This window comes from Mobula hypostoma, chromosome 3, assembly GCF_963921235.1.
Source record: "Mobula hypostoma chromosome 3, sMobHyp1.1, whole genome shotgun sequence".
Classification (NCBI taxonomy): domain Eukaryota; kingdom Metazoa; phylum Chordata; class Chondrichthyes; order Myliobatiformes; family Myliobatidae; genus Mobula; species Mobula hypostoma.
The window spans coordinates 189127122-189137890 of record NC_086099.1 but is presented as its reverse complement, the minus strand read 5'-3'; the positions used below and the strand labels follow the sequence as shown (position 1 = coordinate 189137890).

The window sequence follows — 10769 nt, the reverse complement described above, 5'->3', positions numbered from 1 at the left end:
GTTTCTATCCACTGCTAATAGATCCGATCTGGTCGGTACCTCCACGCTTTTCTGATTTTGTATTAAATTTCCAATAATCGCTCCTTGTAACGTACTGTTAGCTCCATAAGCTTTGACTGGATTCGTACGCGGGATTTTGAACTTGAGACGTCAAGTGTCACTACCCCCACCCCCAACACGTCGCGAGCGGATTGTGACTACAACACCCAGCATGCCTTGCCAGGACGTGTCGGCGATGGCGGCTGAGAACGAGGCGCGGTCTCCCAGAGTGCCCGGCGCGGTTGGGAGGGAGTGAATCGGGCGGTCGGGAGCGGTTAATAAAGCGATGCAGAAAGATGTAAGATGGCAGAGCTGCAGATGTTACTCGAGGAGGAAATCCCCGCCGGCAAGAGGGCGCTGATAGAGAGTTACCAGAACCTGGGTCGCGTGGCTGATTACTGCGAGACCAACTATGTCGAGGTAAGGGCTGGCGACGGGATGGGGAGCGGGGGGGGGGGAGGAAACGGGGAGCGGAGAGGAGAGGGCAGATCGGCGGCGGCGGCGGCGCCGCCAGCCCGCAACCCCGACGTGGGCCCGCTCACACACCATCCCGGCCGGCCTACGCCCGCACCCTGCTACTCCGGATTGGGCGCTCGCAGCTGTCGGCTCGGTCCCCGTTTCGAGGCGGAGGCAACGCAGGGTGCGCGGTTTAAAGTCACTTTAGGAGGGAGTCGGCTGTGCCCGTTCCGCAGGATTTAACAGCCCAGTTCCACTCCTGCCCCCCGGAGGGTGTGCCGATCCGTGTGACTCATATGTGAGCACTCATTCCCCGGGCAGTCGGTTGTGCTGGCTCGCCTAATTTCTCTTACCGCTGCTTCCATTCTTCGCTGTGGAGGCGCTTGCTCTACAGTTTTGGAATTTTATTCAATGCTTTTGTTCTTAGAAGTACTCTTCCTCACTGCTTTGTACTTATCCAATGTCCATCTTTTGGGGACTAATGCAGCGGCGGAAACTAATCTTCGATCTAGTGTGCTTGTATATTGCAAGTTATAGTGTGTTCTAAAAGGTGTGGCGTTGATTTTTATGTGCAGAATTGTGTTTGGATCTTTTGGGTGCGAAACATTTCCCGTGTCTGAGTTTGCCGCTGCTGACGAAAACTTAGCTGGAGTCTAGTTTCGTGTTAACTTTCTGAGTAGATCTAATGTCGTTTAAGGCTTGGCTCTCCTTTTCCTCAGCGGAACTGACATTTCTACCCGTTTTTAATCTTCTCCCTCTCCCCACCCCACCCCACCCCACCCCACCCCTGCCAATCGCCACCCATCCATCCGCATTCCTCAGCGGTGTTCTAGTAGTTTGGACGGAGCGTCTAACTTTGGTTTCACCCCAGTAACCGGATAAGATGCCTACCTCCACCCGGAGTTAGTTAGATACACTGAATAAGCGGATGATAAGATTCTTTCTGTTTTTTTTGCAAACGGAAATGTGGCAACTAAATAGAGAAAGCTGCAATACGTAGTCTGACTTGTCAACTGTAGTTGGTTTGAAGTTTAGAGCCACAGTAGATGTTTGTAAAGTTATTCGAGCACTTTGTAAATGAGTTTTGTAAATTTGCTGTTTCGATTAAATACAGAAATGTATTAAACTTTCACTTTTTAATTAGCCTGGATATACTTTTTTGTTTGAAGTAATTTTCTTTTTCAGTCGTGTGCTCAACATAGTGAGGTACAGTAATAGACAAGTTAAATAGTGCTTTAAAATTTGAAGTGTTAACTTATGTCCTACTAAAGACGACCTCCTTGCCTACACTGAAAGAAAATATTGCAGAATTTAACTGCCTTTTTTTAAGCTTAAAATGATTGTTCTGATGTCTCCAAGAAGGATTTCCTGATCAACTGCCAGGGTTTAGATGGTAACGCTTGTATTGGAATCAACAGGTTTACTGTATATTTAAATCAGCTTGGAGATCTGAGTACAGATCTGGCTTGATACAGAATTTAGAAACCAGATGGCTCAAGGATGAGCTTGCATGGAGACATCCCAGAAACTAAAGACAGCACATCGAAGGCTAAAGACTATAAAGGTAGTGGATTAATGTAGAGTTAATGGCAGATTATGCCAGGGTGGTAGTGGGGATAAGCTTCCACTACCTATTAAATGCTCCAGTGGTGTGCATTTCAAATAGCCTCTGACAAACAAGATGTATGGGCTTGTCTGTTATGCATGGTGGAACAGTTTCTACTGACAGGAAAAGGGGCAAAGAAGGGTTACCAGTCGTGGTTGGCAGCTCATCTAGGAGAAGGAAAACCGTCAAATCTCCACTGCCTTTCAGCTATATCCACTCACGAGGAGGGCTTTGGGAATAAATTCTGAAGCAAAGTCTAGAGTTGGAATCCTTAAGGCAGTTATATGTTCAGTTTAACACTGTCTGGCAACTCCTGCAATGCTGCTAGTGCCAAACTGTAATAGTCTCTGCCATTCCTTTGGACAGCTAGAACACAGTATCTATGGTTGACTCTGACCAATGGAGGATGTCAGTAGCAGATTAGAGATAACCAGAGTTGAGAGTTTAGCTGATAGCTGAGTAGATATGGTTGAGAAAACAGGCAAAAGAGATTTGAATGTGCTCAGAGGAACATGGAGACTGGGCAAGAGAGCTCTTATAGAATATCATTAGCATCTTATTAAGAGCTTGAATAGTTGGGTAAGACTGACAATGTAGAAACTGGATGTTATTGTGCATGGTAGAGAGTTGACAATAGATCAGGCTCTGGTGGCATGCAAGTTTGCAGGCACCTGGTTCAGTTCTAATTGGTGGTGAAGGTATGGGCATGATTGTAGGGACTGAAGATTGATTTCAGTCTGGAAAGTGTTACATTGGTAGAAACTTTATTTGGAGTTTGAGGAGATTGGTGTATCACCAAAGACTCATGCAGATTTCTGCAGGGTAAAGTGGAGAGAGTATACCTATCAGTTGTATGGGTGCTGCGGTGCACATGATCAAATAGGGTTGTAGGTTCAGCCCGCACCATCAACTGGCCCCCCACCCCCCACCATGGAGGACTTCTTCAAGAGGCGTGCCTCAAGAGACGATATCCATTATTACAGAGCCTTACCGTCTAGGGCATGTCCATTTCCCATTACCACCATTGGGGAGGATGTACTGTAGTCTTCCCCTCCGCCATCAGATTTCTGAATGGTCCATAAACACTACCTCGCTTTTCCTGTTTTGGACTTTGTTTACTTTATATTATTATAACTTGTAATCTTTTGTTTTGAGTTTTACTGTTGCTATAAAATAAAATATGAATCACAGTATATCAGTGATAATGTGATTCTGAAACTGACTTGTTCAGGTCTGTACTTGGGAAACTGCCTAGCATCCTCAGGACTGAAAGGGTTAAGAGAGGGTCATTGTGTGTATTGGACATTGATCTCCTGGTTTTGGACTTGTGGTTACATGGAGGGCCAAAGTAGCTGTCGTCAGATGCCTGGACTCTGCAGGTAATAAATGTAAAGAGTAATTTCAGCAGGTTATTTACATATTCAGCAGGTCAGAGGAGAGCTACAAATGGGTGGATATATTGGCTGCAAGATGTTTGAAGGGAATGAGGTAATTGACAATGTCAATTAAATACATAGATATCTGCTTTTGCACAGAATTGCAATAACCAAAACTGAATATAAAGCTAGATTACTAATATTGTAAGAATGAAATGAAGTGACAATGGTGAATCATAGAGAATGCCAAGTATGGTCTTGCTTTGGGTTGGTTTTTGTGATGGCTCTGGTCAAAATGTGGTTTGGAGTGATTCACTTGTGGAAAAGATAAGCATAGATTTGGTAGCCATGGTTGTTTTTCCTTTATAGTGCCAGAATGCAATGTGTAATGTATTTCTAACTAGAAAACTGTTTTCTAATAAATTGACACAAATTTAGTTTTACTTTATCAATATAGCATTCTTTACCAATTGCAATAGTGACACTTTATCACTCCAAACACTAATATTGACTCTATTTCATTCTTCATGGTTCCACATGGTAGGCTTATTCAGAAAGTCAGAAGGCATGGGATCCAGGGAAGTTTGGCCAGGTGGATTCAGAATTGGCTTGCCTGCAGAAGGCAGAGGGTTGTGATGGAGGGAGTACATTCAGATTGGAGGATTGTGACTAGTGGTGTCCCACAAGGATCTGTTCTGGGACCTCTACTTATCGTGATTTTTATTAATGACCTGGATGTGGGGGTAGAAGGGTGGGTTGGCAAGTTTGCAGACGACACAAAGGTTGGTGGTGTTGTAGATAGTGTAGAGGATTGTCAAAGATTGCAGAGAGACATTGATAGGATGCAGAAGTGGGCTGAGAAGTGGCAGATGCAGTTCAGCCTGGAGAAGTGTGAGGTGGTACACTTTGGAAGGACAAACTCCAAGGAAGAGTACAAAGTAAATGGCAGGATACTTGGTAGTGTGGAGGAGCAGAGGGATCTGGGGGTACATGTCCACAGATCCCTGAAAGTTGCCTCACAGGTGGATAGGGTAGTTAAGAAAGCTTATGGGGCGTTAGCTTTCATAAGTCGAGGGATAGAGTTTAAGAGTCGCGATGTAATGATGCAGCTCTATAAAACTCTGGTTAGGCCACACTTGGAGTACTGTGTCCAGTTCTGGCCACCTCACTATAGGAAGGATGTGGAAACATTGGAAAGGGTACAGAGGAGATTTACCAGGATGCTGCCTGGTTTAGAGAGTATGCATTATGATCAGAGGTGAAGGGAGCTAGGGCTTTACTCTTTGGAGGGAAGGAGGATCAGAGGAGACATGATAGAGGTGTACAAGATAATAAGTGGAATAGATAGAGTGGACAGCCAGTGCCTCTTCCCCAGGGCACCACTGCTCAATACAAGAGGACATGGCTTTAAGGTAAGGGGTGGAAGTTCAAGGGGGATATTAGAGGAAGGTTTTTTACTCAGAGAGTGGTTGGTGCGTGGAATGCACTGCCTGAGTCAGTGGTGGAGGCAGATACACTAGTGAAGTTTAAGAGACTACTAGACAGGTATATGGAGGAATTTAAGGTGGGGGCTTATATGGGAAGCAGGGCTTGAGGGTTGGTACAACATTGTGGGCTGAAGTGCCTGTACTGTGCTGTACTATTCTATGCTCTATGTTCTATGTTCATTTTCACAATAATTGTAATCTCACTTTATATTCAGTTTTGATTATTGCAATTCTGTACAAAGGCAGATATCTATGTATTTAAGTGACAGTCGTTTTCTTTCATTTGCTCTCTGAACTAGACAAACTTTCGTATTCTAGAGTACAAGCTGTCGATATAGGTCTCCTGGTGGGATCCTTGGCATTGATCCCCAGCTCTCGATGCATATTCCAAGCTTGATGTTGTGCCACTAAGCTTATTTAATCTTGAGAGATCCAAACGTAGATGTGATTATTATTTTTCTCATTTGATTTGCAAATGTCTTAAGTGTACACTTTGAATGTGGTATTTTAGAAATATGAAGCATGTTGATATTTTTGAACAGTAGGTAGACTTGGAGTACAGAGATAAGCCATGTGGTATATTATGTCTATGCCAACTCAGGATGTAAGCAGTCTCTCTCATTTATTTTTACCAAGCCATGGGATCGACTGTGGTTCATAGAACATAGAACTGCCCACAATGTTGTACTGACTTTTTAACCTACTCTATCTAGCCTTTCCCTCCCACATCGCCCTCCATATTTTTTTCTCTCTCTCATTTATTTATATTTATATATGTGTATCTATATAAATATATATTAATATAATATACGCATACACACCGTTGACTTTCCTCTAATCACCTTAAAAGTATGTCCTCTTGTAGTTGCCATTTCTGCCATGGGGGTGGGGGGAGAGGTGCTGGCTGCCCACTGTGCCTCTTATCAGCTTCACCTATATCTAGTCTTCTTATCCTCCTTTGCACCGAAGAGAAAAGCCCTAGCTTACTCATCATTTCCTCATAAGAAATGTTCTCTCATCCAGGTGGCATCTTGGTAAATCTCCTTTGCACTCGCTAGTTTCCATATCCTTATAATGGAGCGAAAAGAACTAAACACAATCCACTGAGTGTGGTCAAATCAGAGTTTTGTAGACCTGCAACATTACCTGACAAATCTTGAACTCAATCCCTCCACTAATGAAGGCCAACACGACATATGCTGCCTTATCCACCCTGTCAATTTGCATAGCAACTTTAAAGGATCATGGATATGGACCCCAATTTCCCTCTGTTCCTTCATATTAAGATGGCTGCCATTACCTTTGTGCTCTGCCTTTAGGTTCAATCTTCCAGAGTGTATCAATTCATACTTTTCTGGATTGAGCTCAATCTGCTACTTCTGCATCCTCTTTGTCCTGTTGTAATTTCAGATGACCTCTGCTATGCACAACACTTATCTTCGTGTAATTGGTAAACCTGCTAACCCATCCTTTCCCCTCCTCATCCAAGTCATTTATAAAAATCACAAAGTGCAAGGGTCCCGGAACTAACCTCTGCTGAGCACCACTAGTCACGGGCCTCCAGGCAGAATACTTTCCATCTACGACCAGCCTCTGCAAGCCAATTCTGAATCATCCTTTTCCCTGGATCCCATGCCTCTTGACTTTCTGAATGAGCCTACCATGGTGAGCCTTGCTAAAATCTATAACCACTACATTCAAAGTAAATTTATTTTAAAAACTACTTATCGGTCACCATATATAGCCCAGAGGTACATTTTTGGTGGACATTCACAGTAAGTACAAGAAACATAATAGAATCAATGAAATCACAGACAAGAGAAAATCTGCAGATGCTGGAAATCTGAGCAGCAACACAAAATGTTGGAGGAACTCGGCAGGCCAGGCAGCATCTATGGGAAAAAAGCACAGTTGACGTTTCGGGCTGAAATCCTTCGGCAGGACTGGACAAAAAAAGCGGAGGAGTAGGTTTGAACGGTGGGGGAGGGGAGAAAGAAACGCCAGGTGATAGGTGAGACTTGGGGGGGGGGGGAGAGATGAAGGAAAGGGCTAGGATGTTGATGGGTGAAAGAGACAGAAGGCCATGGAAGAAAAGGTGGGGTGGGGGGGGGAGTGCAGCAGAAGGAAGTGATGGGCGGGCAAGGAAATGACCTGAGAGAGGGACAAGGGGATGGGAAATGATGAAAGGGTGGGGTGGGGGGGAGACATTACTGGAACCTTGAGAAATTGATCATCATCAGGTTGGAGACTACCCAACAGAATATGAGGTGTTGTTCCTCCAACCCAAGTGTGGTCTTATCCCGACAGTGGAGGAGGCCATGGATGGGCATATCGGAATGGGAAAAGGAAGTAAAAAGGGTGGCCACTGGGAGATCCTGCTTGGTCTGGTGGACAATGAACGAAAGACCACACCCAACAAAATGAACAACCAATGTGCAAAAGACAACAAACTGCAAATACAAAAAGAAAGAAAAAACAAATACACAATAAATATCAAGAACATGAGATGAAGAGTTATTGAAAATGAGTCCTTGGTGTGTGACAACAGTTCAATGATGGGGCAAGTGAAATTGAGTGAAGTTATCTCCTCTGGTTCAAGAGCCTGATGGCTGAGGTGGAATAACTGTTTCTGAAACTGGTACCGTGGGTCCAAAGGCTCCTTTATCTCCTTCCTAATGGCAGCAGTGAGCAGAAGTGGTGGGGGTCTCTGATAATGGATTCTGCTTTCTTGCGACAACACTATCTAGATGTATTCATTAGTGGGGAGGGCTTTACTCATGATGGACTGGCTGTATCCACTACCTATTGTAGGATTTTCTATTCAAAGGCATTGGTGTTTCCATACCAGACTGTGATGCACCCAGTCGACATACTCTCCATCGTACATCTATAGAAGTTTGCCAATTTTTGGACATGTCGAATTTTCGCAAAATTCTGAGAAAGTAAAGGAGTTGCCATGCCTTCTTCGTAATGTCACTTAGTTGCTGGGTGCAGAACAGATCTTAAATGATAACACCAAGTTGCTGACCTGCTCCACCTCTAATCCCCTGATGAAGTTGGGCTCATGGACCTCCGGTTTCCTTCCCCTGAAGTCTATAATTAGCTCCTTGGTCTTGCTGACATTGTTCCTGAGCTGCAGAGCTGGACTTGGTACCAGAGACCTCTTCCCTGACTGTTTGTTTCTCCTCTCCTCCCCCTCCCACCACCAGTATTTTGAATTTCTTTTTAAAGGGAATGGCCACAGCAGTACCCTGCTTTGTCTGTCTATTCTCTTTTTCCTCTCTTGACAGTCCCAATTACCTACCTCCTGCAACTCAGATGTGACTGCTTCCCTGTAGCTCCCATTTATTAGCTGTTCATTCTTCAGAATTTTTTTTACCCTTGTGAATATAATGCCAAATTGCCATTTAGTGTCAGCTTTGTTCTTGTAATTTGTCTTTTTGTTACTAAAACATATTTTTCTTTCCAAATCTTGTCACTTCTCATACAGTCACAAAATTGTTGTGTAATCTCACCTGTTAATAATTTAGTCCAAAAGACTTCTAATTACCTTAATTTAAATGTGCTGTTTTTATTTTGTGTACCTTTTTTGAGCAATTTCAGATTGTTTTCCCTCTATTTTTACTTCGTGTTACAAATAGGAGCTAGATTTTGCCAAATAGAGCTCTGAGTGCTCCTGATGGTCATTGAGACCTCCATGTGTTAACTCATTTGTTCCTGGAATCATTCTCATGAACCTCCTGGATGCTCTCCGATGCCAGCACATCTTTTCTTAGATAAGGAGCCAAAATCTGCTCACAATATTGCTCACTGCTCACATACTGACCCATGCCTTATAAAGCCTCAGCATCACATCCTTGCTTTATGTCCTAGCCCTCTTGAAATGAATGCTAAAATTGCATTTGCTTCCCTTACCACCTGCAAGTTAAATTTGAGGGAAACCTGCATGAGCATTCCAAAGTTTCTTTGGATCTCTGATTTAAAAAAAAAAATAATAATTCTCCCCATTTAGTTGTCCCTCACTGTACAGGTTTGTAATCCTGAGGCAATGTGTTGAACTTTGATGTATTTTAACTATCCTTACTTATAGAACCAATAATGTGCATACTGCTGCAAAGGCAACCAGATTAGTGTATTGTGGTAAATGTAGTTATGCTTAACTCTTTGGATGTAGGTTGTCTTACTATTTGATTACTTGTGGACCAGCAAACTCAATTATGATAAATATGCAAGGGAATTAGCACCTCTGAAATCTATTCTTATACCAGCAACTCATTTTTCAAAATACATTTTCCTCTTCAGAAGAGGATTATTTTACATTTTCACATGTTCACTACTCCTTTTGAGCTCTTTGATGTCTACTTGGTGATATAAAACTGGGGAAGTAAGCTCAAAGCTGGTAAATGAAGTAGTTTCCTCATTTATAATTATTGATCTACCAAATCTGAAGCGGTTATCTTTGTTATATTTATTCATTATATTTTCTCCATTTTAATTTGCATGCTGGTGTACACTTCCCAATTGCATCAACCCTATTCTTGTGTAGCATCTATAGTATATGAAATGTATTTTGAACAGAAGTGTACCAAATCTACTGGTGCCTCTTTATCCAGTTTGCTGGTTTCATGTCCTAATAGAATTTTCTTTCAGAATATACCCATGACAAAGCGGTTATTTGTGCAACCTTTTAAAACTAAGTTTTCAATTCCTTTTTGGTGAAGAGGAATCACCTTGAGTTGTCATCTGACCACATGCCTAAATAGCATCTACCAGCATTGTATAGATTTTCTCTAACTAGCTCTATTAAATTAGATATGCCATTTGCTGTTTACACATTTATTAGTAGGCTAAGTATTCTTTTGTCCTGTTATTAGACTAAACCAAGTAGCCGAGAAAATCTAGGTCTTGAATGTAATGTAGGCAGCATGGAAATGGGCCTTTTAGCCCAGTTTGCCCATGCTGACTCTTGGTGCCCATAGCCCTCTAAATCTCTCCTTGCCATGTACTTATCTAGATGGCTTTTGTGTTGCTGAAATACTTCCCTCAACTATTATTTCTGGCAACTAATTCCTAATACACCTCAGCGATTGCATGAAGTGCCTCTGATGTCTATTTTGTATCTCTTGTCTCTGATTTTGACCTGCGCCTTGTTTTTAGTGCCTTCACCCTGGAGGAGAAGAACCATTCTTTCACCCTGTCTGTGGCCCTCATGATACTGTATATATCCATCAGTCTTTCCTCAATCTCTTGTATTCCAGGGAATAAAGTGCTGAGTTTAACATTTGTCTTTAACTATTCTGTTTTGTGCATTAATGTTATGGATCTGTGCTTGAATAGTACGCTGCAAGAGTTTTCAATTATGAATTTTCCTTTGATTACTTGGATATCTTTCTGCTCTTAGGTGCTCTGTCTTTATGAATCAAATGAACTTAATATACTCATTATAACCAATTCTCTGGAGTGGTCCTTATTTTAGAGTTATGGATTATAAACATTGCTACACCTTGACTGCTATATCCCAGTTGAGATTTAAACCAGACAAGTTTGACTTCATTTTCCACCGAGGCAAAAACATAACTCCACAACTGTTGGAATATCATCTTTATTTTTTCTATGGGTGAGATGGGCATTAAGAAAACTTGGAAGTTATTTTATATGTTCTGAGTTTTGGTAGCAGTTCAGAAGTGGTTTGAGTAAGTAATTGAATGTGTTGCTTATTTAATTAATTGAATGCTGGCAGCATATGGAGTTGGAAAAGGAGGAAGAGAATCAAAATCGGATTTATTATCACAACATATGTTGTGT

At 42.4% G+C, this 10769-nt stretch overlaps 1 protein-coding gene across 11 annotated transcripts in view; it reads left to right on the top strand.

The window, feature by feature from the left end:
• The first annotated feature begins 260 nt into the window (after positions 1–260).
• The window catches only part of abi1a (abl-interactor 1a), an 88416-nt gene continuing 77907 nt past the window's right edge, over positions 261–10769 (top strand). For 4 of the 11 annotated variants that reach the window (XM_063044278.1, XM_063044283.1, XM_063044279.1 and 1 more), the window contains exon 1: positions 261–459. In XM_063044278.1, the coding sequence (XP_062900348.1) occupies positions 343–459 (117 nt within the window). In that variant the 5' untranslated portion in view covers positions 261–342. The remainder of the gene's footprint in view (positions 460–10769) is intronic. The other 7 variants (XM_063044277.1, XM_063044285.1, XM_063044281.1 and 4 more) reach the window with 2 other exon arrangements.